Raw genomic sequence first — 13750 nt, forward strand, 5'->3', positions numbered from 1 at the left:
TCTGCTTCAGCATCCAATTATGTGTATAAAAAAAGTTGGTGTTGAAAAAGAGAGTAAAAATCAAGGCAAAGTTTTCTGGTAACAGGTTGCAGCTCTCTCCTCTGTACATCTTCCACCAGCGTTATTTCTGAATTACAGAGGGCGGGGAAGGGGGAGGAAGGACTCATCTCCTGCTACAGCTGCTTTCCCCATCACACAAAACTGATGTGTAACTAATTCAGCCACATGAATACGGGAAAGTTTCATTTATTAAAAAAAAAAAGTACTTCAAAATAAACCCGGTAAGTACTGTACGGTAATATCGAAGTATTTATATACATAGTTTTCTTTGTCTTTTGTTGAAATGTCTCATGGTCACTTGGTGGCACTTGGGGTCCCCTCTAGCGCCATCCGCCCTGCTCCCCCCTTCCCCTCCCCGGCTCTCACGGCTCAGTAGACGGAGCTGTTCCTTATGCCGCAGCACAGCACCATGCTCAGGATCATTTCGAAGATCTGTTGGGAGACACAGGGGCACCTGTGAGGCACCGACCAGAACAATGCAGAGCTCCCCCATGCCACTCTCATGCCAGAGATAAGGGCGGAGGCGCTATGTCTTCAATGCAGTTTTCATTAGCAGTTGGTCAATTGGAGATAAGACGATGTTCTCCCCTCTAGCTGGCAGCAGTGGTGGTTACTTTGCAAGCCTGGCAGCTATGCAGCAAATGATTCAAGACCCCCCCAAGCGTTACAGCCCAGCCTCTGCGCAGGCACTGGGTTACCAGCCCATGCCACCCACCGCTCACTGGGGAGCAATCCCACCATAGCAAAGAACACAAATCCCTTCTCATTGCAGACCCAAGTGACAAAGTATGGCAGCCTGAGAAACAAGGGGTTTTGGAGGCAGCGGGGAGGCTCGATGGTGGTTTGCCCTTCTGGATGGGGTTGCAGGTGCTCATCAGGAGCCTGCTCTAACATCCCAACCCTGCAGAGGGATGACGAAGCCCTCTGTCTCGCCACATCCCAGTGCAGCTGGCATGCAAAGGGCTGCCACTGCCTTTGAGCCCCAGGGTCATGTGGAGGAGAGGGATGGATCCAGCCCAGCTGGAACAGGAGCAGGGCACCCCAAGGTGGCTTTTCCCCATCTCACAACAACAGGGCAACACACAGTCACGCTTACCATGATCACGGCGACCACGATGGCAACGATACCGATAACGTACAGCTTCCCAGAGAACAGCTCATCAATTTTTTTGTGGCAGTTGACATTCTGAAGCAGAGAAGCATGCTGGTCAGAGACCTGCTCTCCCCTCACATGCCCCTGGCACCCAGAGAGGCAGGTCTGCTTCTCCCAGGCCCGCTTATGTTCCTGGGTCATGGCTGTAGGACTTCCCACCAGACTTCACCCCTCTGTGCCTGTCAGCCCCATCAAGCAGGAACGGCAAAGGAAGAACTGTCAGGAACCTCCAAGATCCCTCTACACCATCCCGAAACAAATCAGATTTCTACGCTTCAACCTAATTTCCAACAAAACCCCGAATTTCCCTGGCAGCTGAGTTTCCTCACACGAGCTGCACTGAGCAAACAGCAACCATGCCTACCTCCAAGGTTTTCAGGATGGAGTCCTTTCTTGAGCAGAGATCTTCTCTCCACAGGGGAGCGGTAGCTCCTATTACATTATCAGGACCACAGCAGTCCAGCTACATGGAGAGAAGGGAAAAATACCCCAAACAACCCAACAAAAAAACATCATTAGGAGACAGCAAATACTCATGCAGTGCTTTCCCCACCATTAAACATCCTTGAAGCCACCCAAGACTGAGGAAGTATCTTGGAGAGGAAAACAAAGGAGGAGGAATAATTCTCCAAATTTTTTCTTTCCATGCAATGCAGCTGCTTCCTACAGTAGTGGCAGACAGGCCTGGTGCTGGTATCCTGGAGGACAGTGAACCCAGCTCTCTCCAAAAAATGAGCAGAGGAAGTATTGGAAATAGGTCCTCAGAGCAGTATTTTTCTTCCATTTTATTTTACTTGAATCAGGGCTGCTGAGGTAAATGAGAAGCAACTTAATTAGAGCTTGGGCCAGACTTCCCAGCACAGTGTGAAGGGCAGAATATTGAAGAGGGCACAACTCTGCTTCTTGACATTTAAGAACAGCAAACTTGACAGGCTAAGCCCTGCATGTAGCACAATCTGCTTCAGACCCTGCTTTTCCCTTTTTCCTTTTCCTGACCCCTATTTTTAATTTTCCTTCCTCCCACATTCTCATTTCCTCTGGCTGCAAGAAACTCCTGTGGAGAGATTTCTACGTAGAGCTTGGTAAGCAGGCAGCAAAATCCCAACGCTAAGAACACACCTGATTCAGTTCCTAAGCACCGAAAAATTCAGTGTTGCCTTCATTCCCTCCCCGAGGACCTGTAGTTCAACTCACTGCCTCTGCCTCAGCGGGGAGGATCAGTCTGTGCGCAGCAACAGCCGCTGCTCACCACTGACAAACCACGTGCGGAAGTTAACTGGGTGTCACTCGCAGCATGCAAGATCCTACCCCTCAGCAGCTGCTTTGGCCAACTGCAGGCAGCCTGAGCAGAGCGTGCAGCAAGACCGCTGACATCTCACCGTTTCGTGGAAAGTCTTCACCACAGCTTTGCCGTTGTTCGTGTCCGACTCTGCCATGAGCGCCTGCTGAAACGCTTGATCGTAGAACTGCTTCACATCTTTGGCTATCTAGGAAAGACAGGAGAAAAACTCCCTTTCAGGAAGAGGAGAAGGAAACCCATCCAGTGGATGTGCCTGAAGGGGAAAGGTTCCCTGTAATGGCACACACAAGTAGAAGAGCAGTTTTTAAATAGATTTGGACCCCGTTTATTTGCACAGATGTGTGAAAACAGGCCTGTCTTTCACAGGGCTTAAGTCCCTCCAGCCGTAGGGTGTTAACAGCAGCAAATATTTAGAAGCTCATCCACCACCCATCAGGTTCCAGTCAGCGCTATCCAAGTGCTCCACAGCATTTTCTATCAGGCAAAGACAGACAAGGCCTGGAGGGTAAACCACAAGATCCGAGATAGCCTTTAGCCCACATGGATTTGCTGATGGGCTCAGAAACAGCTTGTTCTGAAGCACCTGACACACGGAGACAAAGCAAGCAGATAACACATCTCCCACTGAGACTGCAGAGACAGACAGGACACATTGGGGAAGGCAGGAGGAGGTGGGGCGTGCAAGCAAGGCCACGGTAGGTATGGGCACCTAGGCTTACTGTCTGGCAGGAATTTGGGGGGTATTGCACACTAAAGCCTTATTTGGGTGGCTCATTTGGGACAAGGAAGCTGAGGTGCTTTTAGATGGACATGAAACTGGCTGGGTCCCTACCTGGAGCTGGGCACCCCCATCCTGTAAATGGTTATATGAAGTCTCACCTGTACTGTAGCCCTGCCACGTGGGCTGGTAAACTGCAGCCACCCATGGAGGTCTGCTCCACAGTGCAAAACCCCCCACCATTTTCAGGGAAACTGGCCTTGTGGATTCTCTTCTAACACCCTCCAATAATTTGGGAGAGAGAGATGAAAAGAGGACATGCAAGAAAAGCAAAAGAAAAAAAATAGGAGCAAGTACGAAAGGGAAAATGCTTTCAAGAACATCTGCTCTTGGCAGTGCAGGCTGGATTAGCACATGAAAAAAGAAACTGCAGCAAGAAGGAGCACAATTTCAATCAATTATCCCAGCACTTCTTTGTCACTGCTCAAAAAAGTTTGCTTTGGAGGGCAATGTTCTCCAATCAAAGCATTTGATTCTGGTACATGAAAAATATAAAATAATAATTCTTGCCTCCCCATCCTGTATGTAAAGCATCTGTGGCAGAGCGATCCTGTGCCTGTGTGACAGGACATGACTGTCCCCCAAGGGGCTGCAAACCCAGGTGGATCAAAGTCCCTGCTGGGAGCAGCTCTCGGTGGCCAGGATCGTCCAGCGCTTCCCTCCAGCCCGTGTTGCTCCCCAGATGTCTCCGACCAAGGCGGGGAGAAGCAAGCCGCCTGCCTTGTGAGCAGGGACTTCTAACCAGCCCATTCATCACCCAGGCTGTGAAAGCAGCTGATGCCAGCAGACTGCCACTGTTCATTTTAAACTGCAAAATTAATTTTAGGAACTGAAGTCATCGCTCTTGTATTGGCAAATCCTAAATTTTTCAGCTTTATACTGTGATGGCCAAGCACCTTCTCCCCAGGATGGAAAGCAACGTATGCAGGGGGGTGTTGCCTCCTTACTCAGGCTCGCACATCTTGGACTCTTGAGGATTCACAAACTAACATCCCCAGGAAGCACAAGCCCTCTGCAAAGGTTAATTAGTTCACCAAAGCTGCTAGGAAACAGACCCTGCCTGCATAATAATATGTTTAGCCACGGAAGAGTTTATTCCGGTGAAGTCATGCACTCTCTGGTGAATGACTACAAGGGTGTTCCCACTCATGGCTGAGCTGGTCATCTGTGGCCTACATGCATATGAAAGCTGAGCAGGCCACCACCTCCTTACACATCTGGTTTACATCTCTTAGTAAACACATTTCCTGCTCTGCCAGAGTCTAACCTGTGTTCTGTGCAAAGCCTTGATGGCTGAGGGAGAAAGCCCACAACATAGCCACAGTTCCCATACACTGATTGTTTTGCTCTTCAAGACCAAACTCAGTATGTGTGAGCACATGAGACCATAGTGAAGAGCAGTGAAAGCTGCAGTTTCAGTCTTACCCTTTAGCTAGCCCCCTCTGGCCAGAAGACCTCACCTAAGCAGTCCCTAGGAGGGTGCCTGGGACAGGAACTTCTACCCCTCATGCATGCACAGCATACTGATCAGCAGCAAGCTCAGTCCTGGCAGATCAACTGCCAGAAGTAGGTTATGTGATACTGGCAAAGAGCAGGAAGCACCAAGCAACCCCGTTAACACAGATGCAGGCTGCCTCCATACAGTATTCCCTCCCTTCAGGGCCAAGTGGCTGGGTTTGCTCTTTGCTCTCTGGCACCTAGGATGTGCAGATGGCTTTCCTTCATGACTTCATACATGAATCAACTCACAATGTGACTGACAGTGTGGAGCAAGGAGGAGACCCAAGTGAGAAAGGGCTATTTTTATTCCAGACATTGCACTACATGCTGTAAGGGGCAGCTGCTACCATCAAGTGCTCACATTTAAAGTTCATCGTCCTGGCCAAGAGGAGTTAGGTGACCTGCCCAGGTCACACAGCTAATCTAAGTCCCTGTGACTCAGTCTGAGAGCAGCTCTTGAGCAAAACAGCTCGTGGTGGGATCTGCTGTGGTTCTGCCCCAGCCTCCCAGTCCCACACATGCAGGCTCTGGAGTTGCCTTACTTGGTCTTTGTTGACAAATCCCCAAATTCCAGCCGCAACTTCGCAGGCAAACAGGATCACCAGGCAAGTGAAGAACTGCAAAGACAAATCAAGAGAGGGACATTTAACATAACGGGCTACAGGCAAAAACAACAGTCAGGTGGGTAAAGGTGGGGAGTGGCACTTCTACTGACAGAGATGGGAGCAAGGTGTCGCCTGACTTCAAACCATTTTATCACTCACAAACATGTTTAGCCCAAACACATTTTGCTGTAACTCCCTGGATGCCACCCCATGTCCAGACTTCCCACTGGTATGGCTGAGTAGGGATTAGCAGAGCCCTTCCTGCACAGGGACTGGCATGGATGAGGATGCCCTATGCACTCTAAGACACGGCTCTCCTCTTCATGAACCTGCAGGACCATCCAGAAAAGCTTCTTGCTCTGCCACAGATGCTCGAAGGATGGGAATTGCCAGTGCAGGGTTAAAGGCAACATTTCAGCTGCTGAGGAGCTGTGGGGCATCAGGGTGTGATTTATGGTCAGCTCTCTTGGCAGCCACTACCCTGCAAGGCTACTGCAGTTTTTTGCATAAATACTAAGACTGATGTTCTCCCACAGTCCCACCCTGTTTGTGCAATTCCAACACTCCTCCCTGCCATTCCCCCAAAGCCTCCTGCCATCTTTTTGTTCAGATCTCAGGAACATGTTGTGATGGTCAGTCTGTTAGACTGGGAATGGGAAGCCATAAAGCTCATACATCAGAGTCAAGTGAGAAGGCACAGAGAGGCATGCTCTACACACAGCCAACATTACCTCCGTGATAACATCACCCCCAGTGACTTCTTCCCGGGAAAAGCCCCAAACTGGGAGAATTGCCATGGAAGTAAAGAGGCAAAAGAGGTGAATGCAGTTAGGGGACGACAAAATCACAGTATGGGGTGGGACAACAGCCCCCGACTCCTGGGCACTCTCTGTTCCACACACATTCAGTACATAGTCTTCAAAACCAGAGTAAATGGGAGTTTCCAGAATGATGCTATGACCTGGCTCTCATGTGCAAGAGCACAGGGTTATCAGCAAAATGGAAACATGACTATTGACCTGACAGCAGGAAAAAACTTCCAACATCCGTATCCAGTCCCCAAATAAACAACTCCTATTTAAATACCTGTATATGCCTGAATCTCCTGGACTATCTTTGGGGGACTGGATCCCACATGCCCCCCCAAGGAATCACATCACCCTAAATTGTGGGCACAATGCCACTGTAATTCTCCGGTTAAGCACTAGGGCTCACTCTTGTGAAGGATGCCTCCAGTAAAGGATGGCTCCTTTATCCCAGATCTGGAGGTACAATTTCCTGCAGAAGTTCTATAAGCCACCTGCAAAGCACCAGAGATGCAGCTCGCCACCATGTGAACACAGCGGTGCTCCTGGGCAAGCAGTCAGAAGTGCCCTCCATGCTGAGTGGCTCTCTCCTGCCTTCCTTGGGTCTTGCCGCTCAGCTTCCATGCCGCCTTCGGCACAGGATTTTAATAGCGTGAAATTTCTGATACCTTCCTCTTTCGCAGTAAGGCTACAGTCACTTCATAGCTGGCTGCAGAAGAGGGGAAGTGGCTGTTTCCCTGCAACACCCTGAGGATGCTGCCTGGAAATGTCCTTGGAGCATGGTGGGACCTTGGCCAGCGGAAAGCGTCACCATGAGGCGTCTCCAGCCTTCTCTTGGGAGGCCAAGGTGTGAGCAAACACAGGCAACCACACAGCAGCCAGAGCTGCTAATTTCAGCCAAAGCAGCCAGTTTCCCTGTCAGACCTCAGGTATGCTGTACCATCTGCCCTTCTAATCCTCTTTCCAACTTCAGGAGGGAGTGAGGGGTAATTCAGGTTCTGTAATCACTTGTGCTAACAAAAACAATAATCCAAAGCTGCCAGACCTCGCTACAACCACCCGTCGGATTTGTGCATGGGCTCCTCCTCAGCCCAGTGATAATGCCTGCAAACTCCTACAGCAGCTCTTGTCCACCAGTGTACAGAAGTGCTCTGTAAAAGCTGGGGAGAAGCACCCCCTTCTTATTGGGAAACAAGCAACCAGAGGTGAAGCCATCTGTGTGAGCAAGGGAAAGCAGCTCCATTTACCTCTGTCCCAGCTGTGTCTACACCCATGGGTCACTACACCACCACCAAGAATCTTCCAGCCCAACAAAGCCAAGCGCTGGAAAATCCTTCCAATTTGTTGTTGTTGTTGTTTGTAGGCTTTCTTTGTTTGTTTTACCTCTTATTCTTTTTTTTTTTAATTGAGTTTAAAGCTGAACTACATGTCAGAACTTGCTTTAAACAAACGGGTCTTGCTTACCTACCCCCAAGGCAAAGGCTTTTGGTGTGGCTACAGCTTATACAATTACGCTCATCCCATGCCAGGAATTCTGAGCTGCTGCCTCACATCAAGGACGCCTGCAGCACTTCAGTAATGGATTTTCCGGGACATCCTCACTAAGATATTGTGGGAAATCTTTGCTGTTTTCTCATCCAAACAGATAAAAATAGTGGATGACTCCTTAAAAGAACTGGAATTGCCAGAGGCAGCCTTAAAAGAGAGTGAAAGAAGCTGTAGCGGACAGCAGGTAAGAAAAACGGGGTGGGTGCTTGGTCGGACAGCCAGACTGTGTGAGGGGAATAAAAGCAAGGGGGACAGTTCACACATAACAGAGAAAATTAATCTCCTAGGATCCTGCTGTTTGCACCTCTTCTGCTACGCTGCTGGCTTCAGCCTCTGTCCTGAAGCCAGGCACAAGCAGGAGCTTGCAGCATGCCCGCCAGCTCAGCCGTAGCTCAGCGGGCCGGGCAGAGATGCCCTCAGCCAAGCAGTGCTGCCTTACTCCTTGCAGAGGTCAGCTAGTTCCACCTCTGCGCTCGTGCACCTCCCAGCCCTGTGTGCTGGAAAAGTCGCCAGCAAGGGAGGCATGGCCACGTACTGCCTGGCAGGACACCACGCTGCCAAGCAGCACCCAAAGCTTTGCACCTCTTACCGTTCCCAGAAGGCACTGAGACTCCTGAATAGCGCCGTAGCATCCCAGGAACCCCACAAACATCATCACAGCTCCAACCGCGATCAGGATGTAGATTCCTGCAAGGGAGAGAGCGAGGCGGATGCGTTATTGCACAGCTTTGTACACAGCAGCACTGCAGCTCCTGGATGGCCATTTTGGCCCCTGGGGCAGCCTAATTACATGTGTGCAGAATTAAAGCTCAGGAGATACAAGCAGAGGTGGCAGCAGACAAGTAGAACACCACCACATAACAAGAATCAGGTCTCTAACTGTCTGAGGCTGCTAACAACAAAACTTTAAAAACCCCATCATCCCATCAGGAAACAGAGAACTCAAGTAGTAACAGGCAGAGGGTGTAGCAGGCATGACAAAGGCTTTACAGTGTCCTCAAAGCTGTAGTATGTGAGTTCCCACAGCATATTGTTTTAAATATTTTAAGCAGAGGAGATGAAAATAGTTAGCATATCTTTAAAATAAACAACAAGGCATATGGTTTATTTCTATTAAACATGATACAGATTTATCCAGCTAACATTTATTTTAAAGAAAGACGAGCCACAAAACTAAGAGAAAAGCACTGCTTAAGCATCTCACTTAATATAATATGGCTTTTGTTATAAGTTCATCTACAGAGAAGATGACATATTTCACTTCAGCTTATTGAATTTGCACAGCCATCTTACTCCACAAGTACTTCAAAGCTTGCAAACAAGGCACTGGGTGGGGGAGCTCAAAAAACACAGGAATGAAAGTTTATTGACTCAGGAAACAAGAGCTCAGCTCAAGGCTCAGCTCTGCTGCCGCAAGTAATCACCATGGTCTCACCAACCATGAGACTGGTGAGGCTGTGGGGATTACTTGGCTAAGTGCTCCCAGCTCAGTTAAATTTGTTTGCTTTTTGGAAAACACAGCTTTCTGCTGGTGTAGCTCATATATTTCGCTCATTTTTTGGTTAATTAATATTCTCAAGTATTGCGGTTCCACTACTCTGTAAATGAAACCTACTTTCCATCCAAAAGCAATTTGACACATGCAAAAAATAAGTAATTACAAATGAGGCAAGACTGCAGTCACCATTTTTAACTGACAGTGAGGGGAAAAAATAGAAGTCATGATGAGAATAAACATACACAGGGCATCCAGAGGTAACAGCAACGCAGTGAATCTTGCTAATGCTTGGGAGACACGTCCCTTCAATGAAATGTTTTCTTCTGCTATGAGTCAAAATGTTTTCATAATTATTAATCAGTCTGTCAACTCCCCCTTAGGAACAGCACTAAAGTATAAACAGAGGTCAAGATTAAAACTGCCTGTACATGCCCTTCATGTTTAAGGTTTTTCTTATCTTTCTACCTTTTAAACAATCTCTGATAATTGAAGTGCAAAGTCTAAAGGGCATGCGCTGAGAGCAGAGTTAAGCCAAGTTAAACTCTTCTCTAAAATAACAGATACGTAACAACGGTCTTGACTTGTTTAAAATCCCCTTATGGATACGTCAAACTTGGGAAAGGGTGAATTTTGACTCCCACTTCTTCCCTCTTTAAAACAAAAGTCACCAGCACCCAAACAAAGCAATTGCCAATGCAAGCGGCTATGTGGTGAGAGGTGGTGATGGAACCACCGCTCTAGCAGCCCAGCTGGGACCCTCCGGATGGCCTTTCTCACCAGCACTGTGCTTGCACAATGCCTCCCGCTATATTTAGGTGCCACAGGAGGGAGGAAGCCAGCTGCAGGGGAAGCGCCGGCACAATGGAACGTGCTGACCCCGCAGGAAGCCCCTCCTCACAAAACCTGACAGCGTCTGTGGCTGGCGACACCAACATCCTCACGGCAACACTGCCAGCAGAAAGGCACCGACACGTACTCAAGGGGCTTCAGCAGTGGCCAGGAGCCACAAAAACCCAACAGGCAGTTGGGTTGTTAAAGGTCCCCAAGTGGGGATGAAACACCTCCTTACTTGAAAGTGTGAAGAGAAGGAAAACACAAGCAGAAGACACCTCCCAGGAGTTTCTTGTAAAGGACAGGCCAGCAGTTGAAGGTTTTTGGGCCTGCCTGAAGTAGAACTGGGTGATTTTATCCCAGTGGCTGGACACGATGTGAGGTGGAGCAGTGGTGGCAGCCTGGCAGAGAGCAGTGAGGTGAGCAGTGGGGCAGACGGGCCCCAAAGCGGCTGGGGGTGATGGGAAGACATGAACACATCCTGTGAAATGAAGGCTGGCTGCTGGACACCTGCTAAGCCCCAGAGAGAGGGACGGAGATTTTCGGATACTACATAAATGCTGTTTCAAGAACAACAACATATCAGTAGTGGGATCTGATAACGCCCAAGAACCAGCCCTCACCACTCCACATTGTACCAGGGATGCTGTTGGTCTGGGTTCTCAACCCAAACTTGCATCAAGTTTTTCCATCTTATAGCATTGGGTGGCTCCACTGGAGAGTCTTCATAACAAGTTGCTCTGGGAAAATCAACTTTTCTCATCCCTGAGTGCAGCAGCTTCTGATTTCTCCTCCTTTTAGGCCAACAGAGAGGAGACAAAGCTGGGCTGGGGCTATGTAACTTCAATGTCTGAGAAGTCACTACTTATGCTAACCACCCTTGTAGGTGGACAACAAGCAGATGTAGAACATCTGGAGACCATGCAGCACCAAGCTGCAGGGACCCCAGTGACCAGGTCACTCCCACGGAGAAGACTGTATTTTCAGATTCTGTAAAATAAACATCAAAGGAAGCTTCTAGGCTGAACAAATATAGCCAGGAGATCACAGTGTCATAGAGCTGCCCAGGTTGGAAGGGACCTTGAAAGATTACCTGGTCCAATGTTTTGTGAGAAAGGGAGCCTAAATGACACCGTCCAGCACCCTGACCAATTATATCCCAAAAACCTCCAGTGATGGACTCTACCATGGCCCTGCGGAGGTTGTTCCATCGAATGATTGTTCTCACTGTCAAAAATGTCTGTTTTACACAGAGAACATCAGGAAAATGCAGGAGCCACTGGTGGATAGAAAAGTTTTGCTCTGAAAAGTAGGAGACAAAAGCCCAGCGAGAACCTCAGCTGATTGAGGAGACTAAGAGGGAACAGAGACATTTGCCATTCTATAGAAGTCTTCCAGAGGCCTCTGTACTTGCTTCTTGCTGGGTTTTGTGCAGCTTCAATCAAACAAAACCAAACCTGACCGGCTGAACTCCCTCCCCAGGCAGACATCAGACAAGTGACATCCTGGCTTCCCCTTCCCCTCCCGGCTCATGCTTTGTCAACTCCTTGCCAGCGCCAGCGCTGCTGTCTAGCAAGCAAGTAAAGGAGGGAAGGGAAGAAGACGTGCACCACGTGCAGCTTCCTGAGCAGAACCCAGCGGATGCGACTGGTGGGGTGGGAGCAGCAGGAACGTGCAGCCAGGCGGGGGAGCGGGCAGTGATGACTGGCCTGAACTCAGAAAACCACAAAAAACCCTGGAAGACTTTTGGGATAAAGGCCAGCTTCATTCCCAGGCACAAACAAGTGGCCGTTATAGAGTCGCCTTTTGTTCCTGAGTACCACCAGAGCACTACAGCCTCCTGGGAGGCAATGGAGCAGGACTCTGCTCCAGAGTTTATTTAAAAACAAGCACAAAACATTTAATGCAACAATAGCATCTTGTACAATGAATGCTAGCGGTGTTTCTCCACAAAAATGCCACACTGAAGGCTGCAAAAGCAAACGAAGGCAACCAAAGCACCCAAGTACACACTTTGGATGGTGTTTGTTTTCCCACACCACTCCTTCCCCTCAGGGGATGGGGCAGGTGGGGGGGTCTCTGCCTCCAGACTGGGTGCCAGGCAGCTGGAGGGCTGCTCCATGGCCATCACAGCCCAGACGGGAACGACCAAGCCCTTTTCCCAGAAATAAGGCTGACACATCTTAGCTTTCATTCCTGGCAGACGGCAAGCATGACGGACAGCGCAGTTTTGGGCTCCACGGCTGTGAGCAAGGCACCTGTCATCCCCACCCTGAACGGCACATTATCCTCCTTAAAGTCAGAGCAGCCTCCCCCCAGCACAAGCCTCCCCACTATATAAGCGATCAGAGATGGATTAACTCCTGCTAGCCTGTCCTGGGTGAGAAACTCTTCACCAAAGCAGTATTCGCTCCTTCAGGGCTCCACCTGAACTGGCACAATTCTGCATGAGCAAGGCTCCATCTGCCTTTCACGTGCCACTTCCCAGCTCATTTGTACTGCAGCTTTCTCAGGGCTTTTCAAACAAGAAACGCTGTTTGCCGTAAACAAATAGAATCAGAGAGGTATAAAATGCAAACTGCAGTGCCTACAGTCATGCAGCTCCCTCCAAAAGCAGCAATAGGTAACCCTGGGAATAGCTGGATCTGCAGCAACAGGTACATTAAGCAACGGATTTATAGGTTCACAGCACCAACGTGCCTCCAAATTCTTGAGCAACACTCTAGTGTGATTTCTAGCTCTGCAGAATGTTTCTTCAATAGGGCAGCAGTAAGCAAGACTGCTAAAGCTGCCACTCACAACCAGCCACTCACCACAGCACACTGTGAGCCGCAGGACCTGCATGCTGGGGCTAGGGAAGTCACAGAAGGATTCGCACAGACAAGCGGGGACTGGAGTCCCCTTATCTCTTTTTGAGATAGAGCCTTAAAACAGAAAACTTTAGGAAAGAGGACCAACCAGTCTTTGCTTCACCTCCTCATGACAGAGAGACTCAGAGTCCTACCTGAATTCAAAGCAGTAGCACAGCAACCACCTCTTCACTCAAGAGCATCAGGTCACGATGCATCAGAATAAGCAGCAGCAATGGACCCAACATCATCCCCCCTTCCCTGATACAACCAATGCACGTGCTGCTTTGGGCTGCAAGGACTTCCTAAAGCTCTAGGCACGCAGAAAGCCCCCGAACATCAGGCCCAGGGAGCGACAATAACTGAGCACTTCTCTCTGGATGGGGCTAGGTGAAAAGAAAAAAAAAGCAGCCAAGAGGTCAGCTTAGCTCCCAGCTCACACAGATGATACCCCCATGGAAGGCTCTGGACCAGGTAGGAAGTGGGATGCTCAGTTCTGGAACAAGGGAAGAGAGAGTATGACAGTATGCAACGTCAGTACTTGTGCTGGCATTAAAGCAATGTAGCTGGTGCCTGCAGGGTTGTAAAATCCATGTCCTGTCCCTGCTGAGATGTAAAAAAAAAAACCAAAAACCAACAAACCACCAAGTAGAAAAAACAAGACTTTAAAAAAGGACTTGATGAAAAAACAAATAAAAGGAGGAACAAGCACAGCAGAGTCCCTCTAAAACAAGCAGGGAGTGGGCCAGCCCCAGCCAGCCCTCATCCTATGCCCCACCATCCCCACCAGAGATGCTGTGCAGCTCCAGGCATGGGCATTCC

The 13750-nt window shown here is 49.2% G+C and overlaps 1 protein-coding gene across 1 annotated transcript in view; it reads right to left on the reverse strand.

Moving 5' to 3' along the window:
* Positions 1 to 303: 303 nt before the first annotated feature.
* CD81 (CD81 molecule) overlaps positions 304 to 13750 on the reverse strand; it is a 21327-nt gene continuing 7880 nt past the window's right edge. Inside the window, exons 3-8 of the mRNA XM_010015225.1 lie at positions 8340 to 8437; positions 5334 to 5408; positions 2593 to 2700; positions 1578 to 1676; positions 1157 to 1246; positions 304 to 492 (exon numbers count right to left, since the gene is read on the reverse strand). Coding sequence (XP_010013527.1) covers positions 430 to 492; positions 1157 to 1246; positions 1578 to 1676; positions 2593 to 2700; positions 5334 to 5408; positions 8340 to 8437 — 533 coding nt within the window. The 3' untranslated portion in view covers positions 304 to 429. The remainder of the gene's footprint in view (positions 493 to 1156; positions 1247 to 1577; positions 1677 to 2592; positions 2701 to 5333; positions 5409 to 8339; positions 8438 to 13750) is intronic.

This window comes from Nestor notabilis, unplaced genomic scaffold, assembly GCF_000696875.1.
Source record: "Nestor notabilis isolate BGI_N333 unplaced genomic scaffold, ASM69687v1 scaffold16575, whole genome shotgun sequence".
Taxonomy (NCBI): Eukaryota; Metazoa; Chordata; class Aves; order Psittaciformes; family Psittacidae; genus Nestor; species Nestor notabilis.